Source organism: Somniosus microcephalus, chromosome 34 (genome assembly GCF_052327205.1).
Source record: "Somniosus microcephalus isolate GS21.2 chromosome 34, FLI_Smic_1.0, whole genome shotgun sequence".
NCBI lineage: Eukaryota > Metazoa > Chordata > Chondrichthyes > Squaliformes > Somniosidae > Somniosus > Somniosus microcephalus.
In genome coordinates this window covers 15308693-15332395 of record NC_141020.1, presented here as the reverse complement: position 1 = coordinate 15332395, position 23703 = coordinate 15308693, and the positions used below count along the sequence as shown (strand labels likewise).

Genomic DNA, 23703 nt, shown 5'->3' with positions numbered 1-23703 from the left:
GTACCATCGGCAAATTTTGTAATTTTACTCCGTATTCCAATATCCAAGTCATTTATATCAAAAAAAGCACTGACCCTTGGGGAACACCACTGTCTTACCATCCTCCAGTCTGAAAAACAACCATTTACCACAACGCGCTGTTTTCTGTCCTTATGCCAATTTCTTCTCCAAGCTGACACAGACCCTCCTAGTCCACGAGCCTCAATTTTGTTAACCAGCCTCCCATGTGGTACTTTGTCAAACGCTTTCTTAAAATCCATATAGACAACATCCACTGCATTCCCTTCATCAATCCTCCCTGTTACTTCATCAAAAAATTCAATTAGATTAGTCAAACACAATCTGTCTTTTACAAATCCGTGTTGGCTCCCCTTAATTAGCTTAAACCTCTCCAAATGCCTGTTAATTTTTTCCCTGATTATTGTTTCTAAAACCTTACCCACCACTGATGTTAAACTGACCGGCCTGTAGTTACTAGGATTACACCCTTTCTTGAACAATGGTGTCACATTTGCCACTTTCCAATTCTCTGGCACTTCCCCTGCATCTACAGAAGATTAGAAGATGATGGCAAGCCCTTCCACTATTTCCTCCCCCAATTCCCTTAGCAACCTGGGATATAAGCCATCCGGACCAGGCGACTTATCTACTCTAAGCATATCCAGCCTTTCCAGTACATCCTGCCTATCAATTTTCTCTACCATCTCCGCATCTACTGATATTTTGTCAGCATCCTCTTTAGTAATCACCGATACAAAGTACTCATCAAGTATTCTAACCTTGCCCTGTGCCTCTAAGCATATGTCACCTTCTTTATCCCTAATAGGTCCCACCCTGCCTCTTGCGACCCGCTTACTATTTACATGCCGGTATAAGAATTTTGGGTTCCCTTTTATGTTAACTGCCATTCTACTCTCATATTCTCTCTGCCAGTCTTATTTTCCTCTTCACTTCCCCTCTCAACTTATTGTATTTGGCCTGGTTCTCACTTGAAGAATTCACCTGACATGCATCCATACACCCTCTTTTTTTTGTTTCATCATCTTCTCTATCTCCCTCGGCATCCAAGGAGCCCTGGCTTTGGTTCCCCTACCTTTCCCTCTTGTTGGAATGTACCTAGCCTGTACCTGAAACATCTCCTTAAAGATCACCCATTGTTCTTTTACAGATTTTCCTGTCAGTCTTTGGTTCCATTTTACCCTGGCTAGATCCTTTCGCATCCCATTGAAGTTAGCCCTCTTCCAGTTTAGAAGTTCCACTCTAGATTGTTCCTTGCTCCTCTCCATTACTAATCTAAACCTTATGATAGGGTGATCACTCTTACCGAAGTGTTCTCCACCAGACACTTGGTCCACTTGCCCACCTCATTCCCCAGCACCGGATCCAGCAATGCCTCCTTCCTAGTTGGGCCAAGAACATACGGGTCAAGGAAGTTCTCCTGAACATATTTCAGAAATTCTTCCTTTGCTTTACTCTAACATTATCCCAATCGATATTTGGGTAATTAAAGTCACCCAATATCGCCACTCTATAGTTCTTGCACATCCCTGTGATTTCCCTGTAGATTTGCTCCTCTGTCTCTCTCACTATTTGGAGGCCTGTAGAATACCCCCATTAGCGTGATCATGCCCTTTTTGCTTCTCAACTCTAACCAAATGGATTCTGTCCTTGTCCCCTCAAGAACATCCTCTCTTTCCAACACTACAACGTCTTCCTTAATCAGAACTGCCACCCCCCACCTCCCTTTTTTCCTTCCTATCTTTTCTGAACACCATGTACCCTTGAATATTAAGCACCCAATCCTCACCATTTTTAAGTCACGTTTCCGTTATTGCCACTACATCATATTCCCACACGGCTAATTGTGCTTGTAACTCGCCAACCTTATTCACCACACTTTGTGCATTTACATACACGCATTCCAAACCTGTCTTTGTATTCCTCCTAGTCCCTCTTAGTCTGCTCCTATCTAATAGGGTACTACTTCCTTCTCTAGTACTATCCAACACTCTCCCTCCTTTATGCATCTTTATTCCTCTTTTCTACTTCTATATGCTGGTGCCCACCCGCGCCCCCCCCCCCCCCCCGCCAATTTAGTTTAAACCCTCCCCAACCACACTAGTGTGCCTCCCCACGAGGACATTGGTCCCAGTCCTGTTGCGGTGCCTCCTGCCCCAGAACTGGACCCAATTCCCCAAGAATCTGAAGCCCTCCCTCCTGCACCATGCCTCAAGCCACACATCGATCCTCCCTGTTTTCCTATTTCTACTCTCGCTGGCGTGTGGCACTGGGAGTAATCCTGAGATTACTACCTTTTGAGGTCCTGCTTTTTAACTTCCTCCCTAGCTCCTGAAAGTCTTGACTGTAGGACCTCAATACCTGCTCCCTCTGTCGTTGGCACTGACGTGTACCACAGCTTGTGGTTCACTCCCTTCCCCCTGCGGAATCTGCACCCTCTCCGTGATGTCCTTTACCCTGTTCCTTTAAAAGATAAAGTGGCCCGTTGGTCAGGGAGAGCCCAGATCAGCCAGGGCTCCTGCTTCACATTGCTACCCAGTGAGTTGAGCAAGGTACCAGAGGGAGCTACCAGTGCCTGTGGAACCAAACGGCAGCACCTTTCACTGGAGTCTTTGTTCCCACAAGTTACCCATGGCAGCGTGCCTACATTTGGTGCAGCTTGCTGTACATTGACTGGCGAGCGTCTGCGCTGGCATTTAGGAACCAGATGGCATAGGAAGTTGTGAGCAACCTTGCTTCCAATGTAGTTGGCATTGGCTCTTGCTGTCCCGTTGAATTGTACAGTGAAGTGAGCACCTTTATTTCTGTTATCTCTGATTGCATCCTTAGAAGTAGAGTATTGTTTACAGCCTTTGAACTGCAACTGGAAGGGCATGGTGCTGTCTGTCTCCACAGTTTGTGTAGTATATGGAGCTCAGTCCAGATTGAAAGTAACTTTATGCGTTGTACCCTGCTTAATATGTCTCTTGGTGATTGTTGACTCCACACTGCAGTATAACATCTTGTAAATAACGACTTTTGCTGGGGTACAGTTCCATGGCTGGGAGCAGCCCTCCGGTATCTTGCCCTTCATGCGTCTCTCTACCGAGTGAATAACGCAGCAGTGAGGCCATCACAGTTCCGAGCGATCTATGTCCACATACATGCACTTTCCAACCGGGATAACTGGCCAATGATCTGCAGCGTTACTTTGCTCCCTTTCTCACCCAGTGGGAGTTCAGGCCGGTTATGGCACTCCTGCTGCCTCCGTTGAGAGCGAATTCGTCGCCAACACTTGGAACCTGTCTGTCGGACTACCAACTGATCCATTGGTGAGGCTTTCTCAGGTTTCTTGAGGAAAACGTGCCCTGTTTGCCTCCAGTACTGCAGTGGGCACGGTGGGTGGAAACCTCGGCCTACACCACATGGCTGTTGAACCCATCTTGTGCAGTGGCTTTAATCTAAAGGGATGGATTGTGTTTGCTGAGATTTTGTCGTACTGCACAATAACAGGCCCTGGGGGAGAGGTGAAGAGGGAGCAGACTGTAACCTGATGGGATTCAATGTGATTGTGTAGCAGGAAAAACAGATCTGTCAATGTCTCTTTGCTGTAGCTTTGGTTGGGTTGTCTGAAGGAGGTGGTACTTTGCCTCCTCTATGTTCTTGCCCACAATTTGTATACGTGTCAACCTCCGCTCAGTGGTAGCACTCTCTCCTCGAGTCCCACTCGAGATTTGAGCACATAATCCAGGCTGAGTGAACACTGCACTGTCGGATAAACATAAAAGATCCCAGGGCACTATTCGCAGAGGAGCAGGGGAGTTCTTCCCAATATTTATTCCTCAACCAACACCACGGCTAAACAGATTATCTGCTCATTATCACATTTTCAGAAGGCGTTTGACAAAGTACCACATAGAAGGCTGGTTAATAAAATTCAGGCTCATGGAATAGGTGGGTCAGTGGCAGCTTGGATAAGGAATCGGCTTAAGGACAGAAAACAGCGAGTTGTGGTAAATGGCTGTTTTTCAGACTGGAGGATGGTAGACAGTGGTGTTCCCCAAGGGTCAGTGCTGGGGCCACTGCTTTTTTTGATATATATAAATGACCTGGATATTGGAATACAGAGTCGAATTTCTAAATTTGCCGATGACACCAAACTTGGGGGGTGGCAGACAGTGATGATGATACCAATCGACTGCAACAGGACATAGAAAGGCTAGCAAAATGGGCAGACAGGTGGCAGATGGAATTTAATACAGAGAAGTTACGTGGGGTTACGGGGATCGGGTGGGATATGTGTCGGTGCAGGCTCGATGGGCCGAAATGGCCTCTATCTGCACTGTGGGGTTTCTGTGATTCTGTGAAGTGTGAGGTGATGCATTTTGGCAGAAGGAACAGGGAGAGGCAATTTACACAGTGGCACAGTTTTAAAGAGTGTGCAGGGACAGAGGGACCTGGGAGTTAATGTGCATAGGTCCCTGAAGGTGGCGGGACATACTGAGAGAGTGGTTAACAAAACATATGGGATCTTGGGCTTCATAAATAGAGGTATTGAGTACAAAAGTAGAGAAGTTATGCTGAACCTTTATAAAGCGCTGGTTAGGCCACAACTGGAGTATTGCGTCCAGTTCTGGTCACCACACTTTAGGAAGGATGTGGAGGCCCTTGAGAGGGTGCAGAGGAGATTTACCAGCATGGTTCCGGGGATGGGGGATCTTAGCTACAAGGACAGGTTGGAGAAGCTGGATTTGTTTTCATTAGAGCAAAGGAGGTTGAGGGGTGATTTGATAGAGGTGTACAAGATTATGACGGGTTTGGATAGGCTAGACGGTGAAAGGCTGTTCCCACTAGGTGATGGTACAAGGACTAGGGGACACAGATTTAAGGTTTTGGGCAAGAGATACAGGGGGGACGTGAGGAAAAACTTTTTTACGCAGCGAGTGGTGAGGACCTGGAACTCGCTGCCGACGGAAGTGGTGGAAGCGGAGACACTCAATGTTTTCAAGGGGAGACTGGATAGGCACTCGAGGGAAATAAACTTGCAGGACTACAGGGATAGAGCGGGGGAATGGGACTGACTGGATTGCTCTACAGAGAGCCGGCACGGACTCGATGGGCCGAATGGCCTCCTTCTGTGCCATTATGACTATGCTGCTTGTGGGATCTTGCTGTGTGCAAATTGTCTGGTGCATTTGCTGCATTGCAACAGTGACTACACTTCAAGAGTACTTAATTGGCTGTCAAGTACTTTGGGACGTCCTCTGGTTGTTGAAGGCGCTGCAGAAATGCAAGTGTTTCTTCACGGCGTGCTCTTGGATTGCTGTAGTAATCGAGGTTGGACTGCTGGTCAGAGGCTACTGTGCACGACAAGAGGTTAATTTTCAAGTTGCAGTTCTAGATCAATGATGTGCATGAGCCAAAAGCTGTCATAAGCTTATTGGTGATGCCAATGTTTGGCTGTGCTGTGTATAGGTACTGAATTCTGCCACACGTGCCTTTAGCTTTGAATCCATATAAATGATGGTGTTGAACTTCAGGATTATAGAACAGAAGTTAGCAGCACAGAAGGGGGCCATTCGGCCCATTCTGCCTGTGCCGGCTCTTTGCTAGTGCAGTTTAAAACTGATCCCACTGCCCTACTCTCTTCCTATAGCCCGGTATCATCTGCTGCTTCAAATGTTTATTCACTTTCCTTCAAAGATGCCCCAGTCACTCCCTGTGGTAAAGTACTCCATGCTCCAACACCTCTGAGTAAAGACAGTTCTCCTAACCTCTTTCCTCAGTGTCAATGCTCATTATAAAATGATGGCTCCTCATTACTGACTCCCTAACTAGAGGAAATAGTCTTTCCCTATTCACTCTGTCAACACCCTTCATCATTTTACAAAGCTGTATTGAGTCTCCTGGTAGCCTTCTCTGCTCAGTAGGCATTGGTCGTGTAGTAGTTATGGTGCTGGACCGGCAAATTGGTGGTTGTGAATTCAAATCCCACCATGGCAAGCTATGAAATTAAATTTTAAAAATTGGTAACTTATGAGCTGCCGGATTGTTGCAAAAACCCCACTGGTTCAGGAACGTTCGTTAAGGAACGGAGCCTGCCGCCGCCCCCCCCCCCCCCCCCCCCCCGGCAGTCTGGGCCCTACACCTGATTCTAGGCCGCACTATGTGATTGACTCCATGCTGTCTGAAGTGTCCGAGCAAGACACAGTTATCACAACTTACCCACATTTCACACACAGGTTGGAAGCTATTCAACCGAAAATATGCTTCTGTCTTTTAGATAAAATTAGTTAGTGGGAGACATTTAAAATAATGGCCACGTTTATTGCCCATCCCCTGCCCCGAGAAGGTGGTACTTTGTTATTATAACTGAGTGACTTGCCAGGCCACGTTCAGAGAGCATTGAGTCAAGCACACCTTCACCTAGGGGGAGGGACGCTGATCCCGGGGGGGAGGGGGCGCTGATCCCGGGGGGGAGGGGGGCGCTGATCCCGGGGGGGAGGGGGCGCTGATCCTGGGGGGGGAGGGGGCGCTGATCCCGGGGGGGGAGGGGGGCGCTGATCCCGGGGGGGGAGGGGGGCGCTGATCCCGGGGGGGGGGGAGGGGGCGCTGATCCCGGGGGGGGGAGGGGGGCGCTGATCCCGGGGGGGGGGGGAGGGGGCGCTGATCCCGGGGGGGGGGGGGAGGGGGCGCTGATCCCGGGGGGGGGGAGGGGGCGCTGATCCCGGGGGGGGGGGGAGGGGGGCGCTGATCCCGGGGGGGGGGGGGGAGGGGGGCGCTGATCCCGGGGGGGGGGGGAGGGGGCGCTGATCCCGGGGGGGGGGGGGAGGGGGCGCTGATCCCGGGGGGGGGGGAGGGGGGCGCTGATCCGGGGGGGGGGGGGGAGGGGGCGCTGATCCCGGGGGGGGGGGGGGGAGGGGGCGCTGATCCGGGGGGGGGGGGGGAGGGGGCGCTGATCCCGGGGGGGGAGGGGGCGCTGATCCCGGGGGGGGGAGGGGGCGCTGATCCCGGGGGGGGGAGGGGGCGCTGATCCCGGGGGGGGGGAGGGGGCGCTGATCCCGGGGGGGGTGAGGGGGCGCTGATCCCGTGGGGCGGAGGGGGGGGGGGGGGAGGGGAGGGGCGAGGGGCTCTGATCCCGGGGGGGGGTGGGGGGAGGGGCTCTGATCCTCCCACTGTACTGGAACGATTCTGTGATTCTACGATCTGATGATAAAGTGGGCAGGTGGGATTGGGAGATATGGTGAGAAGGTGGGTTAGGTGGGATTGAGGGATGTGGTGAGATGGTGGGGTTGAGGGATGTGGTGAGATGGTGGGGTTGAGGGATGTGGTGAGATGGTGGGGTTGAGGGATGTGGTGAGATGGTGGGATTGAGGGATGTGGTGAGATGGTGGGTTAGGTGGGGTTGAGGGATGTGGTGAGATGGTGGGGTTGAGGGATGCGGTGAGATGGTGGGATTGAGGGATGTGGTGAGATGGTGGGTTAGGTGGGGTTGAGGGATGTGGTGAGATGGTGGGGTTGAGGGATGTGGTGAGATGGTGGGATTGAGGGATGTGGTGAGATGGTGGGTTAGGTGGGGTTGAGGGATGTGGTGAGATGGTGGGGTTGAGGGATGTGGTGAGATGGTGGGGTTGAGGGATGTGGTGAGATGGTGGGTTAGGTGGGGTTGAGGGATGTGGTGAGATGGTGGGGTTGAGGGATGTGGTGAGATGGTGGGATTGAGGGATGTGGTGAGATGGTGGGTTAGGTGGGGTTGAGGGATGTGGTGAGATGGTGGGGTTGAGGATGTGGTGAGATGGTGGGATTGAGGGATGTGGTGAGATGGTGGGTTAGGTGGGGTTGAGGGATGTGGTGAGATGGTGGGGTTGAGGGATGTGGTGAGATGGTGGGATTGAGGGATGTGGTGAGATGGTGGGTTAGGTGGGGTTGAGGGATGTGGTGAGATGGTGGGGTTGAGGGATGTGGTGGGATTGAGGGATGTGGTGAGATGGTGGGTTAGGTGGGGTTGAGGGATGTGGTGAGATGGTGGGATTGAGGGATGTGGTGAGATGGTGGGTTAGGTGGGGTTGAGGGATGTGGTGAGATGGTGGGTTAGGTGGGGTTGAGGGATGTGGTGAGATGGTGGGGTTGAGGGATGTGGTGAGATGGTGGGTTCATTGGGTGACCTGGAGCAGGGCCGGGCTTGGAGGAGTCTCGTGGCCTTTTCCCGATCATAAAAATTCTCCTGTTGGTTTAGTGTTGGGAGCAGGAGCCTTGGTTCTTCTGCTCCCTCCTGCAGCCTGGTGATCCCGCCACTGAGATTGTGGCACAACATGATTCTGTTTAAAGACGGAATGGTCTAAAGTGACCTAAGTTGATTCTGTGTTAGAGACTCTGTTTTTGCTATTGGAGGTTGCAGGTGGGTTTTGTGAGCATCCTCCTGGTCACTGCTGGCAGGAACCTCCTGGTACAATGTTCATTGTGTACTCTGCACACGCCAACCCAGAGGCCTGTCGTCGCTGGAGATTTTATGCTATTGCAGATTTCAGAACCATAGAATGCCCCAGGCCTGCTGTTGGAATTCATTTCCTTGTACTGTTGTGTCAGTGTGTTATGTAAATTACACTGCAGCAGTAATCTCTCTTTTGCTTGGATGGTTTATAAATAGCCAGCAGGGCAGCCTGGTGATCGTATTCCAGCCTCACTGGCACTTGTTCAGGTGTGAAGAGGAGAGGGGGGTGAGTTTGGCAGTCTCGGCCAAGTTGAGAGGCTCCTGTATCCTGTTCGTATCCTGCCTGCAGGAAGCAGGTCGCTGCTGAGAGGTGAACCTGGCCAGTAGTGGTCCTTTGACAAAGGGGAGAATGGAAGAGACGAGAGGGAAGACTATAAAGAAGACAGACAGCTAAGTAACCAGCTCATTCCTCGCCCTCTCCCAGATTTCTTCTACTGCTTGGCAGCTCACTACACCATAGTGCAGCTAACACCAGAATCATTACAGTAACTGTTCTCTGTGGGAACATATCCAGTTGCCTCTTGGCCCAGTTTATATTGCCAGTTCAATAGTCTTCCTGGGAGCTTACTCCATCACTCTACCCCCCCCCCCCCCCAGCCCCCTAACGCCCTACCCCCCTTTAACTGGAAAAGTTCCCCATGACTTTCCTAAGTCCTGAGTTCCTCATTTTTAACTTGTGTCCCTGAGGATTTCTTCACTCTTCACCAGTGAACAGTTTGCCTGGATCATTTTTTTCTAATTCCCTTCATAATTCCCATGGTGCGGGAAGATTTTATTCTTGCTGAAAGGTCAAGGTTTGCAGTTGATGAGGCCTTGCCTGCGTAGTGTGAAATCACGGAGGGGCAAGGGTCAGCGGCAGTGTCGGCTGCTGGGCTTTACTGTTACTTTGGAGCAAGGATTCCACAGAGCAGCAATTGTCTCCACAGTGTGCTGAAGGTATCTAGCGGCCGTTGATGCATACAGTTGCTGTGTGAGCTGGAGTTGTCAAACAAACATTTCTTCAAAATGCCCAGTCGATGCGAGCTCTGCGACAAGGAAGCCGGTTTCTCTCTGTAATTGTAGGTACATGGGAAATCCAACTTACTTTTGTGCTACGAATGGGCCTTGCTATACTGCACAGGTTACAATCGCTGCTCTCACTAGTACAGTGATGGGGAGTAACGGTTACAATCGCTGCTCTCACTAGTACAGTGATGGGGAGTAACGGTTACAATCGCTGCTCTCACTAGTACAGTGATGGGGAGTAACGGTTACAATCGCTGCTCTCACTAGTACAGTGGGGAGTAACGGTTACAATCGCTGCTCTCACTAGTACAGTGATGGGGAGTAATGGTTACAATCGCTGCTCTCACTAGTACAGTGGGGAGTAACGGTTACAATCGCTGCTCTCACTAGTACAGTGATGGGGAGTAACGGTTACAATCGCTGCTCTCTCTAGTACAGTGATGGGGAGTAATGGTTACAATCGCTGCTCTCACTAGTACAGTGATGGAGAGTAACGGTTACAATCGCTGCTCTCACTAGTACAGTGATGGGGAGTAACGGTTACAATCGCTGCTCTCTCTAGTACAGTGATGGGGAGTAACGGTTACAATCGCTGCTCTCACTAGTACAGTGATGGGGAGTAACGGTTACAATCGCTGCTCTAGTACAGTGATGGGGAGTAACGGTTACAATCGCTGCTCTCACTAGTACAGTGATGGAGAGTAACGGTTACAATCGCTGCTCTCACTAGTACAGTGATGGAGAGTAACGGTTACAATCGCTGCTCTCACTAGTACAGTGATGGGGAGTAACGGTTACAATCGCTGCTCTCACTAGTACAGTGATGGGGAGTAACGGTTACAATCGCTGCTCTCACTAGTACAGTGATGGGGAGTAACGGTTACAATCGCTGCTCTAGTACAGTGATGGGGAGTAACGGTTACAATCGCTGCTCTCACTAGTACAGTGATGGGGAGTAACGGTTACAATCGCTGCTCTCTCTAGTACAGTGGGGAGTAACGGTTACAATCGCTGCTCTCACTAGTACAGTGATGGGGAGCAACGGTTACAATCGCTGCTCTCACTAGTACAGTGATGGGGAGTAATGGTTACAATCGCTGCTCTCACTAGTACAGTGATGGAGAGTAACGGTTACAATCGCTGCTCTCACTAGTACAGTGATGGGGAGTAATGGTTACAATCGCTGCTCTAGTACAGTGATGGGGAGTAACGGTTACAATCGCTGCTCTCACTAGTACAGTGATGGAGAGTAACGGTTACAATCGCTGCTCTCACTAGTACAGTGATGGGGAGTAACGGTTACAATCGCTGCTCTCACTAGTACAGTGATGGGGAGTAACGGTTACAATCGCTGCTCTAGTACAGTGATGGGGAGTAACGGTTACAATCGCTGCTCTCACTAGTACAGTGATGGGGAGTAACGGTTACAATCGCTGCTCTAGTACAGTGATGGGGAGTAACGGTTACAATCGCTGCTCTCACTAGTACAGTGATGGGGAGTAACGGTTACAATCGCTGCTCTCACTAGTACAGTGATGGGGAGTAACGGTTACAATCGCTGCTCTCACTAGTACAGTGATGGGGAGTAACGGTTACAATCGCTGCTCTCTCTAGTACAGTGATGGGGAGTAACGGTTACAATCGCTGCTCTCACTAGTACAGTGATGGGGAGTAACGGTTACAATCGCTGCTCTAGTACAGTGATGGGGAGTAACGGTTACAATCGCTGCTCTCACTAGTACAGTGATGGGGAGTAACGGTTACAATCGCTGCTCTCACTAGTACAGTGATGGAGAGTAACGGTTACAATCGCTGCTCTCACTAGTACAGTGTTGGGGAGTAACGGTTACAATCGCTGCTCTCACTAGTACAGTGATGGGGAGTAACGGTTACAATCGCTGCTCTCACTAGTACAGTGGGGAGTAATGGTTACAATCGCTGCTCTCACTAGTACAGTGTTGGGGAGTAACGGTTACAATCGCTGCTCTCTAGTACAGTGATGGGGAGTAACGGTTACAATCGCTGCTCTCACTAGTACAGTGATGGGGAGTAACGGTTACAATCGCTGCTCTCTAGTACAGTGATGGGGAGTAACGGTTACAATCGCTGCTCTCTAGTACAGTGATGGAGAGTAACGGTTACAATCGCTGCTCTCACTAGTACAGTGATGGGGAGTAACGGTTACAATCGCTGCTCTCACTAGTACAGTGATGGGGAGTAATGGTTACAATCGCTGCTCTCACTAGTACAGTGATGGGGAGTAACGGTTACAATCGCTGCTATCACAAATGAAGAACTTGCATTTATATAGCACCTTTCACAACTCAGGACCTAAACACTTTACAGCCGATGAAGCACCTTTGAAGTGTCGTCACTGTTGTGATGTAGGAAATACAGCAACCAATGCGCACAGCAAGCTCCCACAATTAGCAGTGTGATAAATGACCAGATTATCTCTTCGTCAGTGCTGTTGGATGAAGAATAAATATTGGCAAGGACCCCGGTGTGGCGGGGTTGGTGGGCAGAAACTCCTGCTCTGGTACCAATAGTTCCACGGGATCTTTTGTGTCCGCCTGAGGGGGCTGATTGGGCCTCGGTTTAACGTCTCATCTGAAAGGCGGCACCTCCGACGGTGCAGCACTCCCTCAGCACTGCACTGGAGTGTCGGCCTGGACTTTGTGCTCAAGTCTCTGGCATGGGACATGAACCCACAACCTTCTGACTCCGTGACGAGAGTGCTGCCTACTGAGCCGCTGCTCCCCCCTCACTAGGAGTACAGCGATGGGTTCCAGTGGGCGAGAGATTTTTTGGACAGCGTGCACTTTAATTGTGAAACATACTCAGCAGTACAACTCTAGATTCAGTCCTTCCAAACTTGGCCTGTCTCTGGTGAAAGCATTGTGAGCTGTGTAACGCTGACAAATTGTGACCCAACTCAGAACCTCACAGCACAGAGAGATGCCATTTGGCCCATGGCGCTGGCCGGTGCTGGCTGTTATTTTTGAGAGCAGTAGTTACCGGAGACACTGGCCCTGGAAATGGGTGCCCTTTTTCCCTTCTGAATAATCTTGATTTTTGTGGTTCAATTGTAGTTTCTGTGGAAACAAGGGGACTCTGCAGGAGTTACTTGTTGAACCATGTTGGCCTTTCTCTGGCGTGGTGTATAACCCAGATACAGGAAACTTTGTGCTATCCGGCACCGACGGGACCGAGCTGTTGCCGTCCCATCAAAACTGCCGGACAAACCAGCGCTAATGTTGAAACATACAGAGATTTTGAGCTCCGTATCTGGCAACAAACCCTGGCTTCTAAACAGTCGGCCATACCTTGCAAGCGTCTCTGTAGCTTAGCAACAGCTTCAGCGAGACCTTGCAGAGCCTGACTGGTGGGGGAAAAAAAGCAACGAAAAGAAAAAAAACCTAACGAAACGGCTCCTGATTTTTGCCGGTGGCTCGAGCATTCCGGACAGTTAACCTCCGGATAAACCAAAGTTTCCTGTATATATCCTGTTTTTTTTCCCCTCTATAAAATTGAGAGTGTTCTGAGCAATGTGGTTGGTTATGGAGATGCTGCGTGGCTGGGATTCAGGCGGCCTGAGTTTAAGTGGTTTATAGTCTTCACGTGAGCCTCAGGATTCGATAATCTTGGGCTTCTTGTGTGTGTCTGTTTTTTGTAGACAAGCAGCTTGAATTTTTAATGAAATGCTCTGTAAATATTTTGCTCATCAAGGCTGGGGAATCGAACGTTGTGGTCACGCAGCGACGGCATGCAGCAATCCCAGGGCAGGTACAGCACAGTTACAAACCGCTGGATTTCAGATTGCTGCTTCTTGCAGGGAAGGGGCAAAGTCGCACCCAAGCCTGCAGTACGAGTGCAACCTTTTACAGGAAACTTTTTTTTATCCGACACCGACGGGACCGGCGTGGTGCCGGTTTATCAAAAAGTCCGGATTACAGAGAGGTATAGTTAAAAGGTAGGAGAGCTCCGTACACAGCAACAAATCCAGGCTTCCCTGTTGCTTAGCAACAGCTGCAGGAACCCCGGCCACAGACCAAGCGTCCCTGTTGCTTAGCAACAGGTGCAGGAACCCCAATTACACAGCCACTAATATGAAGTAAAACTTACCTGAACCTACTCCTGAATTTTGCCGGTTCAGAGATTTCCGGTTATTTAGGTGCCGGTAAATCGAGAGTTTCCTGTAATCTGACCTCTGAAACCTCCCACCCTGCAACCCTCCACAATATCTTGCGCTCCTCCAATTCTGGCCACTCGCACATCCCCGATTTCATCACTCCACCATTGGCGGCCGTGTCTTCAGCTGCCGAGGCCCTGGGCTCTGGAATTCCCTCCCTAAACCACCACCTCTCTTACCTCTTTGATCTTTCCTAATAGCTCCTTAAGTGGCTCGGTGTCAAATTGTCTTGGGATGTTTTACTACATTAAAGGCGCTGTATAAATACAAGTTGTTGTTGATTCCCACTCGGCCTCTTAGATTGCGCTGTGTTGTGGGTCTGTGGTCATTCAAAGCTGGGTTGAGTGCCTTACCTCATTTCTCTTAGGACCCTGACTGCTAGCAGAGAGATGACCCAGATCGTCACTCTGCATTAGATTTGAACTTTGGTCCCGAGCTGAAAGGTTACTGCCTAATTCGCTGTGTCACCCAGTCCTCTATAGGAGTGTTAATTTGTTTCTGAACTGACAGTAACTGTGTACTCTTTGTCCTCCTGGTTGTCACTGCATGTTTATCAGGAAACCAGACTAATGGAAATGTTGTGCACATTTTGTAATCGAAAATTGTAACAATGGACTTATGCTGAAGGAAAAGTGACATCTGATGGGTTTTGAAAGTCTGAAATGCATCACATGCTGGGAACCTCCAATGCATCCTCAAATATCACTCTTCCCAATCCTTCCCTACACGACGTGCCTCCCCTACCCCCACCCCACGATGGTTGACTTGGGGCAGGAATTCGCTGCACGGTACTGTGCTGAAAAAAGAGGTTCCAGGTTAAAATCTGCTGTGTTGGCGCAGCTGAGGGCCGCCTGTGTGCAGTGGGTCCAGCCCTACAACTCTTCGAGATCTCGGCGCTCCTCCAACTCTGGCTTCTTGTGAATCTCTGATTTGAATCGCTCCACCATTGGCGGCCGTGCCTTCAGCTGCCTGGACCCTAAGCTCTGGAATTCCCTCCCTAAACCTCTCCACGCCACTACCACTCTCTCCTCCTTTATGTCACAACTTAAAACCAACCTCTTTGACCAGGCTTTTGGTCACCTGTCCTACTATCTTTGTCAAATGTGGCTCGGTGTCGAGCTTTGTCTGATTACGCTCCTGTGGGGCGCGTTGGGCTGTTTTACCATGGTAAAGGTGCTATATAAATGCAGGTTGCTGTTGTGCTGCAGTTGGCCTGTGTGGCTCGGGGCGAGGCAGGGGAAACATTGAGGAGGTCGCTGGTGCCAACTCCACTTTATCCATGTTTGGTGCAGATGGGGTTGGGCTTGGGTGTCACTTCACTCCGCCCTACAGTCAAATAGTTAGCCAGCACCCTGCACAGGGCTGTGCACGACGGCTGGTGACTTGGGTGAGGTACTCGATGTCCTCAACCTAAAGGTACTTGCATCAACGCTTCTCCACTAGACTAGTGATCTAGTGACTAGTGGATTGCGAGTGGAGTTCGGGGCCAGGGATCACGAGAATATCAGTGCTAATTTGATCCTGTGAGAGACAACATCATTCATGTCCGAGGCCGGGACCCAGGAGCGAGGATGAGCCCAGCAGCGAGGTCAGGGCCCAGGAGTGGTGCAGCGTGGACCAGCAGCGAGGTCGGTGCCCAGGGAAGGTGCGGCACGGGCCAACAGCAAGGTCGGGAGGACCACACTGCATCCTACGAAACCCAGGCAGAGAGGACCTGCGGGAAGGAGGGAGGAGGACAGTAGCAGTATGTTTGTGTGTGTGTGGTAGGCCGTTGTAGCAGAGCCTGGTCTCCAATCATCTTGGATCCCCTTGCCATTGGGCCAAGACCTTGCTCTGTCAAGCCCGTGTGGTAGCTGGTGTGCAACGGCCACCCCACGTTAAAAAAATTCACGCACGGGCATCTTCCACCCTTTAAAATGAAGGTCGGGACCTGGAACGTCAGGACCCTCATGGACAACCCCACCTGTGACAGAGACTGTAGGTCCCGCATTGGACTCATCAGTCACCCGAGAACTCATTTTTAATGTGGAAGCAAGTCATCCTTGGTTCCGAGGGACTGCCTAAGAAGACGACTTGCATCAACGTGTCGTCGTATCACATTGAAGCATCTCGCGCAGCGACTTAGGCAAATGAATGAAAAACAATCCATTTACTTTCATTTGACACTGTGACTTGCTCTGAAACTGTCTTTGGGGGAAATGGAAATATCTCGGCGGCACAATAGAAGTTTTTTTCTATTTGTTCTTGGGCTGTTGTCGCTGGCAAGGCCCACATTTATTGCCCATCCCTAGTTACCCGGACTGGCTCGCTGGGCCACTTCACAGGGCAGTTAAGAGTCGACCGTGTTGGTGTGGGACTGGAGTCCCGTGTAGGCCCAGACCGGGTAAGGACGGCAGGTTTCCTTCCCTAAAGGAGATTCGTGAACCCGTGGAGTTTTTACAAACAATCCGACAGCATCATGGTCACTTTTACTGACACCAGCTTTTTATTTCCAGATTTTAAAAATAAAACTGAATTCAATTCAATTTCAATTTTTATTTGCCATATGTAACTAGTACAATGGAATGCTTACTCCCCGATCACTCCCACAATAAGCTGTGGGAGCTCACAGAGACACGTCGCTATTCTCCAGCGCCATGTTCAGAAAAAGTCAATTCAATGGCATCCAATGGCAGTGGGAACGCGATGTCCCTCAGCCGCTCCGTCACCGCGGCCTCCTCCTCACTGTTGCCGGCTCCACGATGTGGTGGCCTGCTTCTCCCGCTCACGGTCCGGCCTCTGGCCACCATGCCCGGCTCTCCCTCCTCCCAGTCGGACTGCGAGCTTCCCGTCAAGGAGCTGCCGGCTGACGTGCTGTAGCGGGTCGTCGTAGCTGCTGCGCTGCCTCCGCCCGACTCGCCGAACACATCATCGAGATGTATAAGCTCAAATTGCCATGAGGGGATTTGGACTTGAGTTCTCCAGTCTAGTGCAGGAACACTATGGAAGTTTAAATTGGAGATAGTGTAGGAGCTTATCTTGTACCTGGCATTGGAAGTGCTTCATCATGACAAATGGTACCAGAAGTGGAGCCGATCTCGAGTGTCACAGATTCAGACCTCCCCAAAATGTATGGGCTGCACTGTACGTTCTGTTTAAATACACCATCACCTCGTGGTGATATTCATAACGCAGCTCTTCAATGTGTGACGATAAGTTGTGTCTTATTAGCAATAGACCCCAGCGACGTACAGTAGCGAGGTCAGTGGGCAGGGCCAGCCTGTTTCTCAGAGTGCTTGTGCTCTCTGACTCCTGTTCGCTTGAGATGATTAGCACAAGTTGAGAAGAACCAGTATTCACCAGGGAAATGGAGATGAGGGAGCTCATCCATCTAAGACACATCTTCCCAACACAACAACTTGCATTTATATAGCACCTTTACGTAGTAAAACATCCCAAGGTGCTTCGCAGGAGCGTTATCGATCAAAGTGAAAGATTAGGACAGATGATCAAAAGCTTGGTCAAAGAGGTAGGTTTTAAGGGGGAAAAGAGAGGTAGAGAGCAATGTTCCCTTTAAGCAGCGCTGCGCTCTGCAGCTCCTGCGCAGCCGGCTCACCGGCTTTTAAATCGGATAAACCGCGTATGTGCGGTACTTTGAATGGGCTGCGTAGCCCCTTAAAGGGAACTTTGGTGGAGAGGTTTAGGGAGGGAATTCCAGAGCTTAGGCCCAGGCAGCTGAAGGCACGACCGCCAATGGTGGAGTGATTAAAATCGGGGATGCACAAGATGCCAGAATTTGAGGAGCGCAGAGATCTCGGAGGGTGGCAGGGCTGGATGAGGTTCCAGAGATAGTGAGGGAGGGGCAAGGCCATGGAGGGATTTGAAAACAAGGATGAGAATTTTAAAATCAAGGTGTTGCTTAACCGGGAGCCATTGTCGGTCAGCGAGCACAGGGGGTGATGGGCGAACGGGACTGGGTGCGAGTTAGGACACGGGCAGCAGTGCTTTCAAGTTGATCTTGAATGAATTTTGCTTTCACTTCTGCACCTGCTCACTCTGTGTGTAGGAGTTCTTCCTGACTTCAGTCCTACATGTCAGCCGATGCCTCTTTGTTCTGAGTAGCAATCCAGTATATGTCTATAAAGCCCCATCTCGCTGCTGTTCAAGACGCCCAGTTCTCTCTAATAATTCAATCTCCTGATGTCAGGGATCAGTTTCATGGCTCTTCTCTGTATCTGTACTCTCCTCGCACGTTCAATGTCATCATTAGGATCTCAGTGCAGTGTAACGGTGCCTGTGTGAAATCTGCGTCCACTTGAACTGTGAAACCACCCAGCAGTATAATTAGAGTTTGTCCTTAGAAACTGGTGCTGTATTTGGAGCTGTGTAATATTAGGGGGAAGTACTGTTGGGTACAGGTCTGGTCATGAAGGTGGGATCAATTTGTAGTGATGATCAAGCGTAACTGTCACATTAAAGCTTCTTGGCTGAAACCTGTCCTTCCTATTGCTGAATAATGCCAGTAAAAGTATTTATTCGGAGCAGTGAGAACCGCCCCTCCCCCGGCTCTGTCAGGTGATTAAGGACACAAAGGATGAGGAGATTAAGGAGTTTAAGTATACTGTCAATAATAAAAGATCTTTGTTTCATTTCCAGATTACGTCTACTTTGAGAATTCATCAAGCAACCCTTTCTTAATCCGAAGGATCGAGGAACTAAACAAGGTAAGCAAATGTACAAATCCAGCGTTCAAATGGAGGAGCCCCCAAAGCTTGAACGGCCAGTGTGACTGAGCCTGCAGTAAGTCTGACAGCACTGTGATTAGCCAGCTAAACTGGGTGCATTTGCTCGCTCTCAAGTTTTGCTGTCTTTTATTCTCTACTTACCCACCTAGTGTCCTGTCTCTGGTGAAATCTTCCACTAGTCTTGAGAGAAAGCACACCGACTATTGTAGTGCAGTTATGATGTCACTTAATCAGTGCGTGCGTGTGGTTTTCTGTACAGCCGCTGCGCGGAGGTGTGTGTGTTACTTTGGTGTTGTCTGGCACGGAGATTGGCGTTCTCTGGATGGCTCGGCGGATGCACACACCTGGTGACTAGCACTGAGCCGCACACTCACCAGAACGTGACCGATCCAATTCGATTCGATTCCCAGTCTGCACGGGCAGCCATTTGTGTGCTCCCTCTCCTGCCAGGGTTCCTGTGCCTGTTCCTGATTGTTATCCAGCGGTTGCTGTTAGTGCGTGTATATGGACGTGAGCCGGGAGCCTGATTCAGCTTGGCTTTGGTGCCCCCATGGTGACTGACGTAAGAAAACTCACCAAGCACTTGGTTTGAGTGTAAAACACGGCCCTCGACCGGGTCCGTTCTATCTCCCTCACCCCTGCCCCTCCCTCCCGGAACCACGATAGGGTTCCCCTTGTCATAGAAACATAGAAGATAGGAGCAGGAGTAGGCCATTCGGCCCCTCGAGCCTGCTCCGCCATTCAACGAGATCATGGCTGATCATCCAAACCCTAGCACCCGGTCCCTACACCGACAGCCATCCCACCCAAGCCCTATCCCCGTAACCCCACGTATTTAATCCCCCCTAGCACTAAGAGTCAATTTTTTTTATCATGGCCAATCAACCTAACCCGCACATCTTTGGACTGTGGGAGGAAACCGGAGCACCCGGAGGAAACCCACGCAAACACGGGGAGAATGTGCTCCGAGACACCCTAGTCCACTCCTCTATCACTCCAAACAGCCCTTCCCCTTCGCCTGGCACCTTCCCTTGCAAGCGCAGGAGATGTAACACCTGCCCCTATACCTCCCCTCTTCCCACTGTCCAGGGCCCCAAACACCCCTTCCAGGTGAAACAGCGATTTACTTGTACTTCTTGCAATCTAGTATACTGTATTCGCTGCTCACGATGTGGTCTCTTCTACATTGGGGAGACCAAACGCAGATTGGGTGACCGCTTTGCGGAACACGTCCATTCAGTCCGTAAGGGTGACCCCGAGCTTCCGGTCGCCTGTCATTTTAATTCACCGCTCCATTCCCACTCAGACCTCTCCGCCCTTGGGCTCTTGCATTGTTCCACGGAAGCTCAGCGTAAACTCGAGGAACAGCAACTCATCTTCCGATTAGGCACTTTGCAGCCTTCTGGACTCAATATCGCGTTCAACAATTTCAGATCATAACCTCGGCCCCGATTACTTTTTTACTTATAATTTTTTCCACCCCTTTGTTTTGGGTCCTCCTTTTCCCCCCCCCCCCCCCCCCCCCTCTTTCCTTTTGTTTCTCTCTCTCACCTGGCAGCTGTCTCTTACCTGCCAGTACACTTCACACCTAATCTCAGCTGCCTTTTGTCTCCACGGGCCTATTGCCATCTCGTCTGGCTTCGAATTCCTTTTATTGTCTCTTTTGCTTCTTTTGTTCGATCGCAGCCCTGCCTTCGATCTAATTTTCTTTCCAGTTTTGAAGAAGGGTTTCGACCCGAAACGTCAACTCAAATTTCTCTCCACGGATGTTGCCTGACCTGCTGAGTTTTTCCAGCATTTTCTGTTGTTATTTAAGGCTTTAATCAACTGTTTCACAACCATGAGATTGTGGTTACATCACTAGTTCCTGGTTACAGAAACGGCCTGAGCAAGCTGGGGCCCACGCCCGAGTATTTATACTCCTTGGACGGCGCCACCAGCTGGCCGCCCAGCGTTATTTCATGAGTCATTTCTTCATGAATGATGAAATTCATGACAAGGACGCATCTTGCGGACACAGACTGGGCAAGCTCACACTTGAAGCATGGCCACTTGGGCGAGGTATCAGAGGGTGCCCATGAACAGTATCCCAGCAAGAGTCAGCACCTTCGGGAGGGCAGCCGATGAGAGTGGAACCACACACCTGTGGCTGTCTATGTTTTAAATGAGATTTAGTCTTGAGTTTTTATTATGTGTGACATTTCGTAACTTCAGTCATTCGTGAACTTTTCTGTGCAAATAGGTTCCTGAGTTTGAACTGCCTGTACTACTCGGACATTTTATTTGTGCTTCTATCTGCTGGCCAGTCCTGGGGAGTCTGACTTGGGCCTGAAGCCGGAGCAGGCTCTGGTGGCTCTGCCCTGATGATTTGGTGTTGTGTTGTTAGAGCAGCTGTAAATTTTCCTAATGGGTTTTCCGCACGGATTGCAGTGCTCTTTAATCCCCTGGTTAGCGGCTGCAGCAGATGGAGCCTCTTGCTGCTGTCCCGGGGAGCTGAGCGTCTCTGCCGCACGCACTACACTGTCGAGCAGCCACACGTATCGTCACCGAATGACCCCTTTGTCTTTTGCGGGACTTGCCACTGCTTCACAGGAAGATTTGCATGGATTGTTTTGTAGAATATTTGGTGATGACAGTACACATTTCACCCCCCACCCCCCACCCCCCCCCCGCAAAACCCCACACAGAAATCTGTACTTCCAAGGAGTTTTTTGGGAGGAGTGGGGAAACCGAGTTCAAATAGCTGTTTGTATGAAGTCCACCCTTTACTGTATAAGGCCCATTCTATATTGTACAGGAAACTCTTGTTTAAACGGCACCTAAATATCCGGTATTCTCTATTAACCGGCAAAATTCTCACGCCGAAAACAACACCTCAATAACCGGCAATGTTGCCGAGTCCGAGTCTCCCACGGTGGCCGAGTTAGTCAGTGGGGGTAGTTCTCCAAACTGCCAGTACTCAGCTTCTTGGCGCTGTCGGAAGTCGGAACATCTCAATACCCCTGTAACAGGAGTCGGACTCTCCCGCGCTGCCGGTAGTCTCTTCTGATCCGCCATTTTACAGGGGTACTGTGTGTCTCCCATGCTGCTGGTAGCCATTGCATTGCATTACCCTCAACTGGCAGTACTGTACTTAATCAAGCATCTTCCACCATCCATTTCACAGAATCACAGAAACCCCACAGTGCAGATAGAGGCCATTTCGGCCCATCGAGCCTGCACCGACACATATCCCACCCGATCCCCGTAACCCCTACACCAACACCAACACATATCCCACCCACCCCACGTATTTAATCCCCCTAACACAACATTCTGTAGGTGAGTACCCAATTACTGTATACTGCACATTTCTTGATTTTTTTTCTTTTTCTTTGTTAAAAATAGCCTCGGTAGATAACCCTCTCCGTCATCCGGAATTTTTGATCAACCGGCAACACGCCGGTGCCGGATACCAAAGAGTTTCCTGTACAAGGCTCACCCTTTTGTGTTTGTACTTCATTTGCATTTCCAGCAGTCATTGCACTTGGAGCGGTTTGTTTGGATGTACTCCGGTTATGCGAGAATGGGACAATTATACCGGCTGCATCGCCGACAGCGTGTCATCTGCAGAAGTGTGAAAGGTGCAGCTCCAGCATTCAGGGTCTGACTTTGCGGGTCCCAGTGTTGGAGGCAGTTCACGATGTGGCCTTCAGTCCTGCTGGCGTTCGAGTGGGATCGGAGGGAAAGTGGTGCTCCGACGCTGTGGGTCTCTGTATCAGTGCCACCGAGGGTATCCAACCACCTTTAGGGTCCACTGCAGCATTGGTATGTGGATTCAGTTAGAATGCTAAAGATGAGTTCGACAGCCTGATCATTGAAGGAAGTGCCTGGCCGCCACAGTGGCACGACTGGAATCAGGAGTTCATTGTGGGGACTTGCAGGCACAGACCCAGATCCCATCACTGTTGCACCATTCCCCAGAGTCATTGTTGACTAAGACATTGGCTGTGATTGTGGTCTCCAGTTTTTTTTTCCCAAGTTCGTAACAGTTTGCTCATTCTTGTGTAGCTGGTCTCTGTTCTGACAATGACCTTTGATTCATGTCTGATTTAGCAACCTACCCATCGCAGAATCACTGTGAATGTCAGGGACCTGGCATTGTGCCTTACAGAAAGCATTTAAATTATTGTGCACTTGCATAGTATTGGCTCTGTCAGTATTTGGGTTTTTATACAGCAGCCCTGCTCTCTGACTGGTTGAACAGAGATCCTGTCGACGGACCTTGTCCCCTCTGGTTTGGAAGGTGTGCTTTTTATATTCCATCTTCGCACAGATACATGCCTGCGGGATAAACCATTAACTCACTCGCAGTAATCTTGTTATAGAATCATAGAAACTGAGAGCACAGAAGGAGGCCATTCGGCCCGTCGTGCCTGTGCCGGCTCTTTGAACGAGCAGTCGTGCTTTGTGTCTGTAATCCTGTCAGTTCCTCATCCTCCAGAACCCGTCCAACTCCCTTTTTAAAATTATTGATGAATCAGCTTCCACCACCTTTTCAGGCCGAGCGTTCCAGATCCCGACAACTCTCTGAGTGAAAAAAACTCCCCCCGTCTCCCCTCTGGATCTTTCGCCAGTGACTGTGAATCAATGACCTCTGGTTATTGACCCACTCTCCAGAGGGAATCGTTTTTCTCCCTCTACTCTATCAAAACCTCTCGTCATCCTGTAAACCTTGATTAGGTCACCTCTTAACCTTCTCTGTTCCAAGGAGAACGGCCCTAACTTTCCCAACCTCTCCTCATTAGATTGAACAGAGTTGCACTGTGTCTGTCAAACTCTTTTCAATTCCACTAACCGTGCACGTAAGGCAAAGCCCCGTGGGTCAGTTACTTTTTGTAACCATAACTACAAGTCCCGCTTTCTGTAAACCAAGTCCCGCTTTCTGTAAACCAAGTCCCGCTTTCTGTAAACCAAGTCCCGCTTTCTGTAAACCAAGTCCCGCTTTCTGTAAACCAAGTCCCGCTTTCTGTTACGGTGAATTCTGTTGGTTTTGTCTTGTCAACTTTTTGAAGAAGTGTATCATAGCGTAATACAGTACATCAATCGGTGAAATGGAGCCAGCTGGTCAGTTACCTGAATTGGGAAGAATTATTGATCCATTTCATCCTCCAGCACCTAGGGGTCAAGTCAGAAGCAAAGATTTCCAGAGACACTCAACAATATCTCATACACATCTGCAACTGACAATAGAAAAACCTCTGTCATTAAAAAAATAACCTATCTCATAAATTCCGCCGCGATCTTCAGCATTT

General features: G+C 50.0%; 1 protein-coding gene across 9 annotated transcripts in view; it reads left to right on the top strand.

The window, feature by feature from the left end:
• Positions 1–23703, top strand: part of LOC147096799 (metastasis-associated protein MTA1-like) — a 171738-nt gene that overhangs the window by 25018 nt on the left and 123017 nt on the right. For all 9 annotated transcript variants that reach the window (XM_085973429.1, XM_085973430.1, XM_085973428.1 and 6 more), the window contains one exon: positions 18321–18388. In XM_085973429.1, coding sequence (XP_085829555.1) covers positions 18321–18388 — 68 coding nt within the window. The remainder of the gene's footprint in view (positions 1–18320; positions 18389–23703) is intronic.